Genomic DNA, 19,373 nt, shown 5'->3' with positions numbered 1-19,373 from the left:
ACGCAGGTGCGGCAGTGGTTTCCCGGGCTGAGGGCAGTGGGGTGGGCCTGCTGCTGGGTGCGTGGTTTCCGCTTGGGGTCGCCAAGTGCCGCAGAAGCTGATCGTGTGGTGGGTGGCCGCGCCCATGGATGCTCTTTTGTCGTGTGAGTTTTCTCTCGGTGTGAAGATCGCTAAGAAAGGACAAGAGAAGTGTCCCAGGACAGCGCTGTGGCCGCGTTAGGAAGGAGAGGCTGCCCTCTGCCGCCTGCCGCCTTCCTGAGCCCTCCTGCATCTGCCCGCCTTGTGGGTGCGGGGTCTGCTCGCTGCCCGCGGGGTTGGCCCTCCCTGCACGGTCCCCAGGGACCCGTCTTGGTTCAGTGGCCTTGGCAGGGGCCGGTCCTCAGGACGGTGGCCAGCTCCGCCCCTTTCCCCTCCACCTTGGCTGCCCTCCGTCCCTGAGCGCCTGCTGCTGACAACTGGGAGGGTCACGTGGATACGGCTGCCTCCTGCCTGGTGGCCGGACACTGCAGACCCTGGCTGGCATCTGCTATACCGACCTCGTGAGTCCTGCGTGAGGTGCGGGCAGAGGCCTCTCTTGGGAGCCCCTTAGAAGATGGCGAATGCCCTAGACCCCACCCACCCAGCTCCGTGCCCTGGCCGTCAGAGCTGATCAGGCAGGCAGCACCAGGGCCACTCCCTGGGGTCATCCTGGGAGTCCATGGATGCGAAGGCCATGCCACCTGCAGTCTCCGTTGTCGAGACTTGGCGGGGGCTGCGCGGCGTGGGAGTGGGCGGGGCCCTGCCAGCCGCGGTGAGCGATTAGCCTCAGCCATCTCTGGCCTCAGGTTCCTCCCTGCCTGGGCTGCTGATTAAGTCTCCGTGGCTTTAAGGGCTGCGTGTGGGTGGGCCGGCAGCTGGAGACCACCTCCAGGTCATCAACTGCCCGCTGCCCGCTGCCCCCCGGTGCAGGTGAGTCTCCGGGGCGGGGAGGGGGCGGAGGGGAGGCAGCTCTGGGGCTCTGCTCAGGCCGCTTGCGTGGGGGACCCCGCGCCCTCCCCTGCCCAGCACTGATGGAATTCCCAGGAGGCAGAGAACCACTCCTGGGGGCTGAGCCCCGCTGCTTCCGGCCCACGCCAGGACCCAAACCACTAGGAGAGAGGCCGGCACGTACCAGGCGTTCCGAAGACACAGCCCGACCCTGGCGTGGGAGGCCTGGCCTGGGGTTTTTCACCTGTGATGTGTGAATCTGTGCTTCTGGTGTGGGGTTTGGATTCCTGCCCGGGCTGGTGCCGTGCTGTCCTCCTTGGCATGCCGGGCATTAGAGCGAGCACAGCTCCCGGCAGCCCGGCGGCCAGCAGGAGGAGGTGGCTGGCGCTGTCCGAGTGAGCACAGCTCCCAGGCAGCCTGGTGGCCAGCAGGAGGAGGTGGCTGGCGCTGTCCGGAGCACTGAGCTTGCCGCCAGCTCCTGGTCCCTCCAGGAGACAGTGTCCTGGGAGCCTGGTGGCCTGTCACAGCCGAGGGTTCACAGTCTCCTTGGAGCTCGGAGGTTCGGCTCGACGTCTGCCGTTCCATTAGACGTCCCGCGGGTCTCCCGAGCTCTGGAGAATGGCCCTGGGCACAAGCGTGATCTCACAGGCACACTGGAATCCTGGGTGCTGCCTGCTCAGCCCGCCCTAGGGCGACGTGTCTGTCGTCATAAGGCTTTGGGGTTCTCTCTGCACCTTGGTTTTCCTGTGTAGCAGGGACGACCCCGCCCCCGACCCAGCCATTCCAGCCCAGGGCCCCGTGGATTTCTGGTCTAAGGCCCGGGTATGCGGCAGCCGCATTTGGACATAGGGTCTTTAAAGAGGTCAGCAAGGAGCTGGCGCCGTGGTGCAGTGGGCGGGGCCTCCGCCTACAGCGCCAGGTTCCCACATGGGCGCCAGTTTGAGTCCCGCTGCTCTACTTCCGATCCAGCTCCCTGCTGTGGCCTGGGAAAGCAGTGGAGGATGGCCCGAGTCCTTGAGACCCTTGGACCCGCGTGGGAGACCCAGATGAAGCTCCTGGCTCCTGGCTTCAGCCTGGCCCAGCTCTGGCCATTGCAGCCATTCGGGGAGTGAACCAGGGGATGGAAGACCTCTCTCTCTGTAACTCTGCCATTCAAATAAATAAAAGTAAATGTTTAAAAAAGTCATGATTTAAAGGGTCAGATCTTCAGTAGATACAAAGTGTTGTTTGGATATATTTTCCTGAAAGTGTAAATGAAAATAAATCTAACATCGACCGACTTCCTGACGACAATGACGTCTGCTGGAGGAGCCCGCGTTCTCCCACGGGAGCAGGCGAAACACGAGTCAGAATGAGTGAACTTCGTCATCGAGGTCAGGGTGATTCAAAGCGGAAGTGTTCAAGTTAGCTGTCTAAACTGCTGAGTCACGGTTCTTCCTCCCGGATACGGATCGAAGTAGCATGTGCCGTGGGGAGCGTTCGGTGCAGCCGCTGAGCTGTGGTTGGCACGGCCACATCCCTGCCGGAGGGCCTGGCTTCCAGTCCCAGCCCAGCTCCCAGGCCCAGCTTCCTGCTGGCTCAGGCCCTGTGTGGCAGCCGTGGCGGCTCAGGCACTGAGTCCCGTCACCCACCGTGGGAGACCTAGGTGGGCTTCCCGGCTCCTGGCTTTGGCCTGGCCCTGCTGTTGCGGGCGTCTGGGTGGTGGACCTGTGAGTCTGGCTCCGTCTGCCTCTCATAAATGAATGGAATATTTTAGAATATCACAATCTGGCGTCGCCCCTGTGTTCTGTGGACGGGTGGTCAGGCACCTGGAGTCCCTGCGTCGTTTGTGACGTGGGAATCGGGTCAGAGGGGCCGGGGCTGAGGGGTCCTGAGTGGACAAAGCCAGCTGGGCCCGTGAGTGGTCCCAGCCTTGCTTGCTCTGCGGATGTGAAGGGAAGCTGGCCGTGGGCCATTTCTCAAAAGAAAAAAAATTAAAAACCTACATCAAAGCAAAGAACCTGAAGCCAGCCAGCCAGAAGCTGCTGACCCGCTCAGCGCTGGGCGTCCAAGGGCTCCCAAGGGGAGGCCGCGCGGGTGGTGGCACAGCCGTGGCCATCTGCTGCTCCCACGGCCTCCCTGTGTCCCTTGCTGGAGTCCGAATCCACTTTGGGTTCAAATTCACTCAAAAAAAAAAAAAAAAAAAAACCTGCGCGTGCCTCAGTTTACCTGAGAGCAGTGGAGGCGCCGTCCCCGCCCACGATGGCTCAGCGAGCGGCCGGTACCGATGGTTTCCTGACTGGACCACGGGTTTGCGCGAGTGTGCCGTGCGTCCCCAGCTTGTGATGTTTTTGAGTCCCGATGGGTTTATGGGGATGTTGAGCAGCCTGGATACTCTCGGACGGTCCCCAGAGGCCGCTGCTGTGAGTGCCGGGCGCTTCTAGAACAGCGGCCTGGGCGGCGCAGGGAGCAGCCAGGCCTCGGCGTTCCGGGGACGCCAACTCTGCGTGCTGGTCTTCTCTGCAGGCTTGCTGTTGGCCTGCGCCTTCCCTGGGTGCCTCCCCTGCTCCCCCACCTGCCCAGCTCTGGTGCCCGGTGAGTGCCTGCTGTAGCCACCGGCTACTCCGGGCCCCGGGGAGGAAGCGATGTGAGAGCCCCTGGGGACTGGTCTGTGCCCCTTAAATGCCAGTGCTTTGCCTTTCTGTCTCCTCCGAGGACAGGTGGCGCGCAGGCGAGCCGCCGCAGGTGTGGCCGGGCACGTGCGTGTCCACACCCCACTCCCCATGCAGCCCTGCAGGTGGAAGGCAGGCGTCCTGCGCTGAGTTCTGCAGTGGGCGGGAAAGGCACAGCCTGGGCCAGGGCTCCTGGCGCTGCGCCGTGGTTGTGGGGGACGCTCCAGGCTAAGCCGTGTCTACTCTGGAGGTGGCAGCGTGGAACACACCTCGGGTTCTCGGCGCTGCCCCAGCATCTGTGTCCATGGGGCGGCGCCGCCGGGCGGGTGACTCCTGAGCGCCAGGCAGCCCTGCGGCCGGATCGCTCCGTGGAAGCGCCCGGCCTGGGGCTCGTCTGGGACCCCTCCCCGCGCTCCGACCCTCAGGCTGCAGGCTGCTCTTGACTTTGCTCCTGGAGGTGGTCCCCGGCTGGCCCCGTCTTTGTGCTACTTCTGCACGGTGCTGTCTTTGCTCCGTGTTTGAAGCAGAGGGGGGTTATTTCAGCCGGAGCTCGCTGCGTGCTGACCCACGGCCCTGTTCGCTTCCCTCCCCTCCGCTCCCCTCCCCTCCCACCCTGACGCCCCCCCCGCGTCTTTGTCCGCAGAAAGAACAAGAAAGCAGCCCTGTCCTCCCCCCTTGGGAATACTCCAGCGGCCTTTTGCTGAAGGCTTGCGAGCTCTGGGCAGTGCCGCAGCCCGGGGTTTGCGGCCTTGGGCTGCCTCTGCAGGAGCCGGGTGGCGCTGGGTTCTTACTGCCTCTTGGGATCTGTGTGTGTGACACCCAGGTGGCCCGTGGCCGGCGGACACACCCACAGTCGCGTGCCTGTGAAGGAGAGCTCACACCCCTTCCCACGCCCGCGCCCGCCGCGCCCCGGCCTCCGGTGATTTTCACGTTTCTCCCTCGTCTCTCCCCTCCCCCTCCCCTGGCACGCAGAGCCAGGGAAGCCATGCCGCGCAGCCCGACGTCCAGCGAGGACGAGATGGCCCCGAGCGTCTCGGACGACTCCGAGGGCTCCGAGTCGGACAGCTCCAGAGAGGAGACCATCTACGACACCATCCGGGCCACCGCACAAAAGCTGGGCGGGGCGCACACGGAGGAGAACCAGGGCAACACACTGGTCATCCGCGTGGTCATCCCGGACCTGCAGCAGACGGTGAGCGCACTCCCTGCCCCGCGGCCCGCATCCTTGGTCCACTTCGAGGAGTGAGCGCCACCGAGTGGCCGCGGGCCTGACGCACCCCCCTCCCCAGTGCTGTCCCGGTTGCCCCGTCCACCCTCGCGGCCCGCCCCCTGCCGTCCACCCTCTCGGCCCGCCCCGTGCTGTCCACCCTCGTGGCCCGCCCCCTGCCATCCACCCTCGTGGCCCGTCCCCTGCCGTCCACCCTATCGGCCCACCCCCTACTGTCCACCCTCGCAGCCCGCCCCCTGCCATCCACCCTCTCGGCCCGCCCCCTGCCGTCCACCCTCTCGGCCCTCCCCCTGCCGTCCACCCTCTCGGCCCTCCCCCGTGCTGTCCACCCTCTCGGCCCGCCCCCTGCCGTCCACCCTTGCGGCCCGCCCCCTGCCATCCACCCTCTCGGCCCGTCCCCTGCCGTCCACCCTCTCGGCCCGCCCCCTGCCGTCCACCCTCGCAACCCGCCCCTGTGCTGTCCACCCTCGCGGCCCGCCCCCTGCCGTCCACCCTCTCGGCCCGCCCCGTGATGTCCACCCTCGTGGCCCGCCCCCTGCCATCCACCCTCGTGGCCCGTCCCCTGCCGTCTACCCTATCCGCCCGCCCCGTGCCGTCCACCCTCGCGGCCCGCCCCTGCCGTCCACAACTCTGCGGAGCCAGTCGCTGCCCGTCCTGCTGAGGAAGCCTGAGCAGTAGGGGGCGCTGCAGGGCTGGGTCTCCAGCTCCCTCGTGGGAAGCCCCAGGGCAGCCCTGCCTGCCCCGGCCACACCCGCTGCTCCCCGTCAGTGGGCTGGAGCCTGAGGTCTGTGCTCTGTGTGGGCCCCAGGGCCGCGGGCTCTGTCTGCGAGTTGTGCCTTTGCTGCCCGGCCCTAGCTGTCCCTCGCGCTCTGGGCCTGTGGCATTTCCTGGGCTGCCCTGGCCCCGGGCTGCTGCTTGGCCCTGCTTGGCCTGTTGATCTCCCCTGGATGGTGGATGGTGGGGCTGGGACAGTGTGGGGGGTGGCCCCGTGGCGGTGGCTCTGGGTGACGGCTATGGACGAGGGACAGACACCTCCTGTGCTGACACAGCCCCTGACTGCCCATGGGCGTGGCCTGCTGGTCCGGGTTTCGCAAGGTGTGGACACAGGGCTGCATGCTGTGCTGTCCGACACTTGGCGCCTGGCCACTGTCGCCTCTGAGGGGCCCGGGTGCTCTGTGCCTAGGGAGGGGCAGCTGGCGAGACTGGGAGCGTCCTGAGGTGCTGCAGGAGGGGTCCCCCCAGCCCTGAAGGCAGGGACCACCAAAAGGCCCCCAGTGGGACCTGGAGCCTGGCGAATGGGGCTGGCTTAGCTGGGATGGGGAAGTCAGAGTGAGGTTGGAGGTGGGGGGGTGAGGCGGGAAGGGGGATGTGAGGTCGGAGGTCAGAGGTGAGGGCAGAGGGGGGAGGTGAGGCCTGAGGTGGCAGGCAGGGGCCGGGGAGTCCCTGTGCAGTGGTTCTGTGGAGCTGTGCCCTTCAGGACTGGAAAGTGGCCGCGGGGCACACACCAAGGGTGGGGAGCTGTGCGGTGCCCATCGGGGTGCGTCTGGATCGAGCGCCTCACTGCCCTGCTGCTGCGGAGTGGGGTGCACAGCCCAGCTGGTGACCCCAAGGTGAGCCTCTCTGCAGTGGGAGTTCTCATGTGTGACCAGCAGTGGCCCTGGGTCTCTGCCCGGGGCTGCAAGTGACCAGCAGTGGCCTTGGGTCTCTCCCAGGGCTGTGGGTGACCAGCAGTGGCCTTGGGTCTCTCCCAGGGCTGTGGGTGACCAGCAGTGGCCCTGGGTCTCTGCCCGGGGCTGTGGGTGACCAGCAGTGGCCCTGTGTCTCCCAGGGCTGTAGGTGACCCTAGGTGGCCCCGTGTCTCTGCCTGGGGTTTGAGGGGTGGACACCCCTCCCTCTGGGGCTCTTCACAGACAGGCGTCCTTGTGTGGGAGGGAGGAGTGGCCTTCACTCTGTCCCTCCCACCCCACCCCCACCCCACCGTGCTCCCGCAAGGCCTTCTCTGCAGCCGCCTCAATTTGTGGGTGTGCTGGAGCTGGAGGTGCCGAGCTCTGTGGGCCTGGCTGGCCCGCTGGAGTGCCGGCTGGGGTGGTAGTGGCCACGATGTCCACTTCCTGTGGATGACGGTGTGGCTGTCCGAGTGTTAGGACCCCGCTGGGCGCCCCGGGAGGATCCCGTCTGCGTCTGTGTCTTGTACTTGGTTGTTTGCGGGGTCTTGGGTGCTAGGAGGACCCCTCTTGTCTTAGATCTGGGTTGAAGGCGGGGAAGAGAGCCGGGTGGTGTGTGCCCAGTGCTGTGGGTCCGGCCCTTTGACCCGGCCCAGGCGCTGGCGGGGAAGGGCCTGTTAGTTTTTTGTTGCTGAAACAAAAACTCAAGGTGGGGACTCCACACAGGGCAGAGGTTCTGGGCCTGGGAAGTTCAAGTCCATGGCACACTGGCACTGGCTCCGCCCCCGCCAGGGCCCCGTGGTGGGTGGTTCAGCTCGCGGTGGGAAAGTGTGGTGAGGGGAAGCGGGCTCGTGCAGGAGAGCAGGGGAGGTCCAGGCTGGCCGTGTGGCCGTCCCCTCCCACGGAAGAGCTGTGCCCACCCCCGAGGCCCAGCCTCAGCGTGAGTCCTGGACAAGCTAGTGGTCAGCGCTGGCAGGGCCCACAGCCAGGGACGGGGCCATTGGCTGTGCCACCTGCTGGCTCTGGGATGCTGGCATCCACCCAGCGGTCTCCCTGGTCCAGCACCTCCAGGGGCTGGGACCTGGGTGAGGGCTGGCCGCTAGCACTTGCCCTCCCATGGTGCGTGTAGCTCACAGCCCAGCCGGTCCCTGCCCTCTCGGGTGGGGTGCTGGGATGTGGAAGCCAGGTGGCTTCTCCTCCTGCAAGCGCAGGGTGACCTGTGACCCAGGACGAAAGCCAGCACGAGGTGGCTTTTCAGGCGGGAAGGCGTGGCCACTGGGTGTTGTCCTCCTGTGTTACCTGACGCCTCGGATCTAAGCTGTGGCCCAGCTGTTACCTGTGAGGGGCACGTGTGCGGCTGTGGCCCAGCCCTTACCTGTGGGGGGCGCGTGTGGGGCTGTGGCCCAGCCCTTACCTGTGGGGGGCCCGTGTGCGGCCCCTGAACCTTGAATTCATAAACAAGGGGTAAGGTGGAGTAGTTGTAACAATGTGTCGTAGTTGAAGCTGGGTGAACAATCTCTCTGTCTCTCTCTGTCCCTCTCTCTGTCTCTGTCTCTCTCTGTCCCTCTCTCTCTCTGTCTCTCTCTCTGTCCCTCTCTCTCTCTGTCTCTGTTTCTCTGTCTCTCTCTGTCCCTCTCTCTCTCTGTCTCTCTCTCTCTCTCTCATTAGATTTATTTGTTTATTTGAAAGGCAAAGCGACACAGTTCTCCCATCTGCTGGTGCACTCCCCAAGTGGCCACAACAGCCAGGGCTGGGCCAGGCTCAAGCCAGGAGCCGGGAGCTCCATCCGGGCCTCCCGCCGTGGGCTTTCCCAGGCGCGTTAGCAGGGAGCAGGATCGGAGTGGGGCAGCCGGGACTGGAACCGGAGCTCTGATGGGAGCCCTCTGCCCCTCTGTCACTCTTGGTTGAGAGTCCAGACACATTAATGTTGACCGTGGGTGACAGAGACTGTGGATACAGGGGGCTCTGTTTTATGAACTAAAGCAACACAAGCACATGTGAGTGGGGGTCTCGGAAGTGGGGTCGTCGTCAGCTGTCGCCTCCCTGAGGGTGGCAGGTGGCAGGTGGGTGTGCACGGGGGATGCGTGTTGCTAAGCTGGGAGGGCACGGACAGCATTAGCGGTATTTTATTTGCATATAAAAGGAGGAGACGGCAGCAGGTGCTGGAACTCCTGCCAGAGGCTCTGTTGCTAAGTGATCTGTGAAGTCAGAGAAGCGGTGGCGAAACCCGGGCACGTGGTGTTGCAGCGGGAACCTGCTTTCGATTTTAATCAGTTTCCTCCTGCGTTACTTGCTGCACTCCCTTCCTGCATCATTTGAGCTGAATTCAGCTAATAATTGCCGTCATAACACCCTGAGGGCGGAGCTGTGGCACAGCCGGTAAAGTGGCCCCATGTGAGCACCGGTTGGAGTCCCGGCTGCTCCACTTCTGATCCAGCTCCCTGCTAATGTACCCGGGAAAGCAGTGGAGGACGGCCCGCGTGCTTGGGCCCCTGTACCCACGTGGGAGACCCAGAAGAAGCTCCTGGCTTCAGATTGGTCCAGGTCCGGCCATTGTGGCCATCTAGGGAGTGAACCAGCAGATGGAAGTCCGCCCCCCTCCCGTAACTCTACCTTTCAAATAAATAAAAATAAATCTTAAAAAAAAAAAAAAAGCCTTGAGCTCCGGGCTGCCGTCTGAATTTTCTGTCCGCTGGGTGGCAGGAGGAGGGAGAGGCGGGCAGTTGGATCCATGCAGGCATTCAGGGCCCCAGGCTCCTTCCCAGAGTCCTCAGTGTCTGTCTGGAAGGTGGGGGAGGGGAGCGAGATCTTGGGGAGCGTGAGACTCCACCCCACCTTCCCAGCATGCCCAGGGGCTGCACCTGACTCAGGAGCCTGCAGGTGCAGTTTAGCTCTGAGCCAGGACAGACTCCCTGGGGGCACCGCCCGCCTCCTGCGGCTCGTGTGCTCAGCTGTTTGCACGCCCTCACGTCCCTGACGCTTTTCGTGTCCCTCCTGCCTGGAGAGCTGGCATCGTCCCATCTCTTCCAGAGTGGACGCCCGTCGCCAGACGTCCCAGAGGCCTCTCCCTGATCTGTTTGGCACCCGAGTGGGACGGAGTTCTCTGCTGGGCGGTTTTCAGGACGCCTCCCTCCCAGCCGGCGCAGTGGGCTCTTGGTACCTCTCGTGCGAGCAGAAGACCCTGAACCCACGAACAGGGAGCTGTGACTCCTTCGGGCAGTGAACACGGGGAGGTTCCTGTGGGCCTCTGGTTGTGTATGTTTTTGTTTTTGTTTTAAGATTTATTTAATTGAAAGGCAGAGTTACAGAGAGGCAGGAGAGAGAGAGAGAGAGAGAGAGAGAGACAGACAGACAGACAGAGAGGACTTCCATCCGCTGGTTCACTCCCCAAGTGGCCACAACGGCTGGAGCTGCGCCGATCCGAAGCCAGGAGCCAGGAGCTTCTTCTAGGTCTCCCACGTGGGTGCAGGGGCCCAAGGACTTGGGCCATCTTCTACTGCTTTCCCAGGCCATAGCAGAGAGCTGTATCGGAAGTGGAGCAGCTGGGACTCAAACTGGCACCCATATGGGCTGCCGGCACTGCAGGCGGCAGCTTTACCCACTACGCCACAGCGCCGGCCCCTCCGGTTGTGTTTTGGTCACAGATCAGTCCCCGGTCTTCTTAGTACCCAGCCTTGTCTTGTGTGTTGTCTCTGTAGGACATCGACCCGCTGACCCTGAACCCGGAGTCAGGAGTGCTGACGCCCAAGCCCTGTGGCGCGTGCTTGCTCTGCGAGGTTCCCGGCTGCCTCCCGTGCGTGCCTGGGGACACAGACGGCTCTTCCCCTCCGCGCTGGCGGAGAGCATGAGCCGGGTGGGTGCCGCGGCCCTGGGGAGCCTGCAGCGTGGCACCCGTCCCCGTGAGGAGGTCACGGGCACCCTCGGGCCGCTGAGAACCACGGCTGCGTTGCATCCTGTGTGTGTGAACACGAGAGCCAAGTCGTGTTGACTTGAGTCAGTTCAGCGGGAAGGGACATCCCCAGGGCGCGGACCCAGGACCCCGTGGCCGGCCCTTCCCCTGGGCGGTGGGTGCCGTCTCAGTGGCATCGTGGGGTCTCCGCCCAGCTCCCTGTCCCTGCAGATGCTGCCGCACCCTCTGCCTGCCCTGCAGGTCGCCTGGGGGACAGCCGAGGCCGCCTGCTGTGTTTGTCACCTCTCACAGAGGACGCCTTTAGACACCTCTGGACCGACTCCCAGAGGCGGGGCCTCCATTCTTACGTCGGGGAAGTGCTTGGTGCTTGGTTTTCTGGGGAAGTGCTTGGTGCTTGGTTTTCTGCTAGAGAAGCCTCTGGGCTGCAGACACGCCCTGTGTTTGGGGGTTTCCTGGGGCTCCACCCCCTTTCCTGTGCACCTGGGCGGAAGCTGATGCGCGTGGCGCCCTTGCTTAGTGGGCCTCTGGCTCGCAGGAGGAGCCTGGTGTCTGCCACTTGATGTCACTGGGTCGCTTCTGGGCTGGCGGTGGCCCTGCCACGTGCCGTGGCCGTTAGGAGAGGCACCACAGTGCATCCATCATAAGGAGTCCGTGAGTCCCCGACAGAAGCCACCCACAGTCCCTCTGCTCAGTGTCGCCCAGGGGGCAGCGGAGATGGTACGAAGCCCCTTTCAAGTCCCCAGGGGCCGCCGGCCGCCTGCTGCTTCACCGTGGCCTCGGGCGGCTGCTGTTAAGCTTTTCCCGTTTGAAAACGTTCTTCCTGATGGAAGCTGAATCCGCAGCCTGGGTGTCTCCCACTGTAGCCGGAACAGGCAGAGGCTCCGGCCCCCTCGGGCCAGGCCGTCCTCGCGGGCCAAGGGCACCCAGCGCCTCCCTGTGCCTTCTAGAGCCCTGTTTTTATAAACTTCCTGTGTCCGTGGCCGCGTTTGGGCATTGGCCGTGCGGGCACCAGTGTGCTGGGTCTCCAGAGAGAGAGGGAGAGGGAGAGAGGGAGGGAGGGAGGGAGAGGGGGAGAGGGAGAGAGAGACGGAGGGAGGGAGGGTGGGTGGGGGAGAGGGAGGGGCCCTCGTCAGGTGGGAGGTCCCGAGCCAGCAGGGAGGGGAGTGGCTGACTCTCGCCAGGGTCCCTCCAGTAGGAGCCGCCCTGCAGGTCCTCGCTTGGCTGCTGTGCGTGTCCCCAAATCCCAGCTGGCGTCGGCCACAAACCGGCTGTGCTGCTGTGAGCCCACTCCTGCCTCTCCCCACATCACCTGGCGTGGTGTAGCCCAGGGGGTCTGGGCGTGGTGGTGGTGAGGTTGTCACCGCCTAGCCAGCACGCGTGTGTGTGCACACGTGTTGTGTAATTTGTGTGTATGTATGTGTAGAAAAACAGAAAAGAGGACGGTTACGCTGGGGCACTCGGAGGCCCTGCCTGGTCTCTTTGCCGTAGGCGTCTCGATCCCCCCCCCCCGCCCCGTGAACCTACAGTTCTATTCCCGTGGACTTTCCCGAGCACCGTTAGGCTCGTGTATTTGCTAATGTGTGTGTGTGTGTGTGTGTGTGTGTGTGTGTAAAAGGGCGCCTCAAAAAGTTCACGGAGAATGAAAACATAATTTTTGGGTGCAAAAAATTTGAAATCCGAAGAGCTCACGCGAACGGCTGTTAGGAAACCCGCACAGATGTCCGAGTCCGGTGCTGGCGGGATGCGTGTGCGAGTCGACGCCGAGGCCTCTTACCAGGAGGTCAGCGTGAATTAGGCCGCACAAGGCCGGGGCATCTGCTCTCAGCCTCCCTGGTTACTGCACACGTGGGGTGTCCGGTGTCCTGTTACCTGGCGGCCGCGGGGTTCACTGCACATGGGAACACAGTTACTGGAGGCTTTGTTACATCCCGAGCCGCCCACTGTCTGGCAAGCAGAGCCCGAGGTGGCTGCATCCAAGCACACGGGGCCGGCAGTGGAGCAGTCGCAGGCCAGCAGAGCACACCCGCCCGTCACTCGGGACAGACGGCCGCCGCCTTCTCCCGACCACGGCTTCGGGAGCCAGCGGGACAAGGTTAATTGAGACGAAGGACTGCTACTCTTGTATACGTTCATTTTGCATCGTGTGTGTGGTGCTGAGTGCATGCTTGTGTGTGTGTCTGTACACATGCATGTTGTCTGTGTACGTGCACTTGTGTACATGTGTGTGTCGTGTGTGTTGTATGGATGTGTGTTTATACATGTGTGTGCATGTTTGTGTGTTTTTATACATGTGTGTTCATGTTTGTGTGTTGTGTGTGTACACAGGGTACAGTGAGGGCAGGGAAGGGCATCGCCGTGCAGGATGTGTCCCGTGAAGCCGGCAGAGGCCGAGGCCAACCACGGCCAGTCCCCTCCCCGACCCCATGGAGGCTGACCATGGCCAGGCCCCTCCCCCGACCCCCACGGAGGCCGACCACGGCCAGGCGCTGCCCCTGATCCCCACGGAGGCCAACCACAGCCAGGCGCCTCCCCGACCCCCACGGAGGCTGACCACGGCCAGTCCCCTCCCCGACTCCACGGAGGCTGACCATGGCCAGGCCCCTCCCCCGACCCCCACGGAGGCTGACCATGGCCAGGCCCCTCCCCCGACCCCCACGGAGGCCGACCACGGCCAGGCGCTGCCCCTGATCCCCACGGAGGCCAACCACAGCCAGGCGCCTCCCCGACCCCCACGGAGGCTGACCACGGCCAGGCACCTCCCCGACCCCCACAGAGGCCGACCATGGCCAGGCGCCTCCCCGACCCCCATGGAGGCTGTCCACAGCCAGGCCCCTCCCTGACCCCCACGGAGGCCGACCACGGCCAGGCCCTTCCTTCCCGTCGTCCCCATGACCCCATTGTCATCACCTCCATTTCCGCCGGCACCATCACCATCACCATCACCGTCTCCACCGTGATCCTCATCGCCATCATTTTTGTTACCGTCCTCGTGCCCACCGCCACCGTCCTCGTGCCCACCGCCACCGTCCTCGTCCACATGCTCACGTCTCCCTGCCATCACCACCGTGGTCTTAGTGTCCCCTGGTCCCATCGTCACCACCACCCTCCTCCTCCTCTCTGGATGCAGAACTCCCTGAGGTCCCCTCAGCCACGTCTGTCCCCGTGCGGGCAGAGCTCGCCACCCCTGGAAGGCAGACCCACAGGGGAAGGGGTGTTCGCGGCGTCATTTCTTTGGTGGGGTTGGGTGGAGGCCGGGATTCCTGTCGCTGCCCTGGATTCTGGGCCGGGGGTGGCGTCGTGTTGAAAGCTTTGTGGAGTGACCCAGGTGGGACAAGGACCCGCGGGTGGCCGTCAGCGATGTCATCGTGGAAGGGCACCCTGTGTTGGATGAGCCCGGGGCGGCCGTGTGGACACGTGGAGCCGCTGTTCTGTGTCGGGTGCAGCCGTCTGCATGTCCACGCTGGGCACGTGTGGCGTTGCCTGTTTTCCTTTCCTAAGCCACAGCTGCAGTGTTTGTGAGCAGTCGGCCACGGGGTGGGGGTGCGTGCCCTCTTGAGTGAGGGACTTGGAGGCCGCCGATTCTGTCGTCCACAGGGGCCGGCAACCGAGACCCTGTGCCTCCCAGGGCCATCCGTGCTCCCGGGACCGGCAGCAAGGGCCTCACCCAGAGGTACCTGAGAATGCAGGTTCTCAGGCCACCCACACCCGCTGCATCTGCTCTGTTGGGTGGTGGTGGGGAGGCGCTGGGGGGTCTGTGGTGCCCTAAAACACCTGGTGGGCCCCCGAGAGCTGAGCCTGCGGGAGAGACCCAGGCGTCCCGTCGGTGTCCACTCTCATATCTGCCTGGCGTCTCCGCGCCCCGAGAGGCAGTAGCCCCAAAGGCCGCGGGCCCGAGGCTCAGGAGGGAGGGGCAGCGGCCGCGACCCCCCGGCCCCCGCGTCCCTGACCGGCTGTCCGTGTGCCTCCTCGCAGAAGTGCATCCGCTTCAACCCGGACGCCACGGTGTGGACCGCCAAGCAGCGGATCCTGTGCACCTTGACGCAGAGCCTGAAGGACGTCCTCAACTACGGGCTCTTCCAGCCGGCCAGCAACGGGCGCCACGGCAAGTTCCTGGACGAGGAGCGGCTGCTGCGGGAGTACCCGCAGCCCGTGGGCGCGGGCGTGCCGTCCCTGGAGGTACCGCGAGCCCCCGAACGCGGCCGCGATCCCCGCGCGACTCGGGTTGGCCGTGACCCCCCAGCTAACAAACCGGCCTGGGGCCTCGATTTTGCCCTGCACGTGCAGCTTATGCGTCTGCTTTGTTTCTGCAGACCCCGCAGGGGGAGAGCCGTTCGGGAAGCTGGTGGGACGTGGGCGGGAGAGGTCACGCGGAATCACGCACACGGAAGTCCTTAAACAGCGTTTATGGAAAACGCCTAGCGTGAAAAACGTGTGTGGTTTTCAGACACTTTTGCACCCAAATAAAGGGATCTGGTCCGTGGCTCGTGGGCTGTCTGAAGCAGCCCCGTGTGTGTGTGTTGGGGGCCGTGGTGTGAACAGACCTCACATCGGATTCCAGCTCACGCCAGCCGGGCCTGTGCATCCTGCACGTGCGCCCGGGGTTGGCGTCTCCCTCCCGACGCCGAGGGTGTGGCGTGCACGCCAGCCTTCTCCTGCCTCTCCAGACCGTGGCCTCGTGCCACCTGCCAGGCGCGGGGTCGGGTCCCTGGTCGGCCTTAGCTGTAAACCCGGAGCTCCCACGGGCCCCTCCTAGGGTCGCTGATTGCGTGAGTGGCTCACGGGAGTCAGCAGGGTCCTCGCCTGCTGTTGCGGCTTGGGGGGGGTCGTCTGGGGTCTGGCAGGGGACGGATGGGTGGCCGAGTGCAGAGGGGCACAGGGCGGGGACCCAAGGAACATCCCCGAGGAGTTGGGGTGAACGCCCCGCCACGGGCTGCCTCTGCCAGCACGGAGGCTCTCTGGACTCTGCCTGTCACCGCAGGACAGGCGAGGTCCTCGCCCTGCCCTGACCGCTGGATTCCACCTGTGGCCAGAAGCTGGGCTCCGCTGGGGTCCTGAAGCCGAGAAGCCCAAGCCGTCTCGTTAGCATGCGGGAAGCCTTGCTCTCGCAGGAGAGACAGCCGGGGCTTTGGGAGCTCGCGCCGGGACTCCTGGGTGACAACCAGTGGCCTCTGTGATGTCACCGCCCCTGAATCAGCACCCCTGCCCTCAGACAACATGGTGGCGGACGTGTCTCCCTCACAACGTGGCCGATCAGAGGCTGGGGGCCCTGCGCCCCTGTGTGGGCAGTTCCCCACGTGGCCAGAGATGTCATCGTCCGGTGCCATGAGCCAGCCACTGCTGCCGGGGACGGTGTCTGTGTGGGCCGCCACCAGCCAGGAGAGGCTGTGGTGTGGAGTGCGGCTGTCGCTGGAGCCCGTTGCCCGCTGCTGTGGGACAGGCGTTGGGCTGCTGGGGGGGCTTCAGCGGAGGAAGAGACAGACGCTGCTGGAGGTTGTGAGGTTCTGGAAATCGCTTCTGGCCTCAGTTTGCTGATCTGTGAAATGGGTATCCTCTTGGAAAGGAAACGTCCGCCATCGAGGGCCCACGATGTGCCAGGTGCTTCCGAGGCACAGACAGCGCGCACAGAGAGCCAAGGTTGTGGGGGGTGACAGCTAGAGCAGAGGGTGGTCTGTGCTGTGGCAACCTTGCAAGAAGACCAGGGGCTCTGGGCACCCGGCACTCACAGCTGGTCAGCCATGAGCTGCAGCCTTGCGACTCTGAAGTTGGGTGCATTGGTGGTGACCTCTCGGGGCGCCCGTGAGGCTCGGCGTATGCCCGGCCGCCAGCAGGTCCCACACAACCGTGGGTCACCGTGCCACGATGTCGCTGATGACCCCGATGTCATGCTTCTCCCCGGCGACCGTCCTGCCTGGGACGTCCCTGGGTGGAGAGGGCAGGGGCAGGCGGCCATCGGGGCTCCGTCCTGCATTTCTTCAGTGGGTGTGGCCGGCTGCTCAGCGCCGTGTCCGCTTCTGAGCCCCCGTCCTCATGTCGCTGAGTGGCTCTGAAGCGTGTCCCTCCCACGAACCATGTCAGCAGCCCTCGCCCCGTGCCCTGTGTCTCCGTGGGCTTCCCGTGGGCTTTTCGTGTGTGGCCACGGGACGGCCATCTTCGCCTTCATCCCGCGTCACTGTCACTACTTCTACGAGGTCTCTGCAGATGGACACGGGGGTAGAGGGACGCCGCGGACGCCCAGAACATGAGACGCCCAGGACGTGGTGCCCCTGGGGCGGGGGCTGAGCATCGGCGGGGTGGGGGTCCCGGCCCACGGCTCGCAGGTGCGACTCAGACCAGTGCCTTCTCCAGGCCGCCTGAGCCTCCTGGGACTTCCCGCTTTCACAGCTGGTTCATCTTTGCAAGGAAACAAAAGACAAGTGTCAGTCTATGTGGAAGGAATGTGTCGTGTCACCATTCTGTGTGTGGGCGGGGCTGGCATTGTCGCCTTGGAAACCATCCTTGGGATGAGACAGCCAGTTGCAGGGTCTGCTCGGACCCCGCCCCCTGGCCCCCAGCCGCCCCCGGGCCTTTCCTGGGCAGCTCTGCTCGTGCTCAGTTGGAGCGGGAATTCCATGGTGTGGGTTTCGAGGGAGGGAGGGAGGGAGGCAGAAGATGGTCTCGGTCAGCTTGCCGTCAGCCCGGGAGGTGGGGGTCACTCTGCCCGTGGGACAGGGAAGGAAATGGAGTCTGCGATGGAGACAGTGTCCCGCCCTAAGGTGCAGCCAGTGGGAGCTGTGTGTCCACCCGCGTTTTCCAGGATGACCGAGCTCCGGGTGCTCCCGGCCCTGGGCGCAGCCAGGGAGGGCGGGGGTGCTGAGGGGAAGGTGCAGGGGGCTTCCCAGCCGTGCTCTGCCGGGCGCCTGGGTGGCCTGCGCTGCTCGCCCTCCCCGCGTGGTCTCCGCTTCAGTCTGCTCGGGAGCCCTGGGCAGCGGCTGCCCATGTGCTCGGGGCCGGGCCCGGGCGTCAGACACACACTTTGATGAGGGTGGAGCTGGAGGGCGAGCCCGCCGGGCTGCAGTGGCCTCGATGCAGACTCCCTCGTCTGGGCCGGGTCCGGGAGGTCCCGTTAGCCCGGGGAGCGACCGTCGGGCCAGCCTCTCCCAGGGGTCCTCGCTCTGCGTCGCCTGGTACTGCTCTTGTTTGTTTTGTTTCATGGCCTTGCACCAGATTTCTGCAGTCTTGGCACAGGCGGCTCTGCGTGCATTACCGTGGTTTAGGTGGCCGGAGGTGTCGGCTACGGGGTCCTCGGCGGCGGCGAGGTGCCTGGGCGGGGCCGGCTTTCCCTCCGGGCGGCCACGCCAAGCGTTCACGTGTTTCCCTGTTTCTGCGCAGTTTCGCTACAAGAAGCGGGTGTACAAGTCCAGCCTGGACGAGAAGCAGCTGGCCAAGCTCCACTCCAAGGTACGAGGAGGCGTGGCCAGCGCCAGCCCAGAGTCCTCTGCGCTCCTGTTCTCTGGGTGGGGTCCTCGTCCCTGGGCACCTGCCGTGGTGTGAGGCAGGCGTGGGCTGTGCTGCGGTGCAGGCTGCCGCCAGACCCCTCTGCCACTCAGAGGCAGCAGGGTTGGCTCCTGGGGGCCCAGGGAGGGGGGCAAATGGAGCTCCAGGGAGGGGCGAAGGCAGGGGCTCTGAGGGGGGCGGGGTTTGAGTGCTGGGCGTGGCCTGGCCGCCTTCCCTGCAGTAATCGGAAGGCTGCCCTGGACGCCTGCTCACCTGCGGATCCGAGCTCCTCTGAGCGGGTTCTGCCCCGTGCCCTCCTCTGGGTTTCCGGGTAGTGTTGGGGCAGGGCCACGTCTGAGGCTGGAGGGAAGTGTTGCGCCTGTCAGAGAGAGGAAAGGGGACCCTGCGATCGCGGCCGAGTCCCCGAGCCCTCTGCTGGCAGGGCAGGAAGTCAGGGACGCGGCCGGGCTGGGGTGCCCTCATGGGGCGTGAACGGGTCCCTTCACCTCCAGCCCCGGGGACCGGGGCCGCTCTCCCCGCCGGGATGGCCCTGGCCTGCTGCCCTGAGTGCACCATTTCTGACTCCTGGGCCCCGTGCCCCCGCGTGGCTGCCGGACGCTGTGGACAGGCAAAGTGCTCCCGGAGCCCAGGCCTGTGCCCTGGGGCCTTGACTGCGCGGGGTCCTGTGGCCGAGCCTCATGGGTGATTTACAGACCATTCTGGAGCCCAGGACGTCTTGGGCACCGGTGAACTCCATGTCTGGTTCATGGGCGGTGTCTTCTCTCTGCATCGTCACGTGACCAGGGGGCTGTGACCCCAGGCCGCCCAGGGCTGTCTCTGAGAGCCGTTGCATTGGGGGTGGCCGGACGTATGTGGGGAGAGGCTGGTGGCGGCGGTCACCAGCTGACCCCGAGCTGGGCCCTGGGGTCCCAGACGCAGAAAGACACTGCCTGGAGCCCCCCCAAGTTGGCAGTCGAGGGTGAGTTCCCACCCCTGGGGGCCCAGGAGCCCCTTGACAAGGAGCTGGTCTTTACCCAGCCGCGACCTTTGTTTTATTTTCTGTTTTTAGACCAATCTGAAAAAATTCATGGATCACATTCAGCATCGGTCAGTGGAGAAGATGGTGAAGATGCTGGACCGAGGCCTGGATCCCAACTTCCACGACCTGGACACTGGAGGTAGGGGCTTGGTGGGCGGGGACCTCACCACGCACGCCCAGCGCTGGAGAAAGCGCCCCACGGGCCAGGCTGCAGCCGTGGCATCGGCTTGGCCTGACTTGGCGTCTGCCCACGCTCCCCTCCTGCTCCACCCTGAGCCAGCAGAAGGGGTGGGGCCTGTTCTGCTGCCCACGCCCCACGGAACCCCCAGCAGCAGGTGCTCCGGGAGGGGAGCCACGGCCGGAGAAGCAAGGGAGGAGCTGTCAGGGACGCCCCAGTGGTGACGGGGTCTGTGCGCGCAGGCGCACCTGCTGCAGATTGCTC

The 19,373-nt window shown here is 64.9% G+C and overlaps 1 protein-coding gene across 7 annotated transcripts in view; it reads left to right on the top strand.

Moving 5' to 3' along the window:
* SHANK2 (SH3 and multiple ankyrin repeat domains 2) overlaps window positions 1–19,373 on the top strand; it is a 386,561-nt gene that overhangs the window by 32,770 nt on the left and 334,418 nt on the right. For 6 of the 7 annotated variants that reach the window (XM_051839167.2, XM_051839166.2, XM_051839165.2 and 3 more), the window contains exons 2-5: window positions 4,590–4,809; window positions 14,392–14,595; window positions 17,788–17,856; window positions 18,962–19,070. In XM_051839167.2, coding sequence (XP_051695127.2) covers window positions 4,603–4,809; window positions 14,392–14,595; window positions 17,788–17,856; window positions 18,962–19,070 — 589 coding nt within the window. In that variant the 5' untranslated portion in view covers window positions 4,590–4,602. The remainder of the gene's footprint in view (window positions 1–4,589; window positions 4,810–14,391; window positions 14,596–17,787; window positions 17,857–18,961; window positions 19,071–19,373) is intronic. The other variant, XM_051839168.2, reaches the window with a different exon arrangement.

This window comes from Oryctolagus cuniculus, chromosome 1, assembly GCF_964237555.1.
Source record: "Oryctolagus cuniculus chromosome 1, mOryCun1.1, whole genome shotgun sequence".
NCBI lineage: Eukaryota > Metazoa > Chordata > Mammalia > Lagomorpha > Leporidae > Oryctolagus > Oryctolagus cuniculus.
The sequence above is the reverse complement of the archived record's forward strand: the minus strand, read 5'-3'. Positions and strand labels throughout refer to the sequence as shown.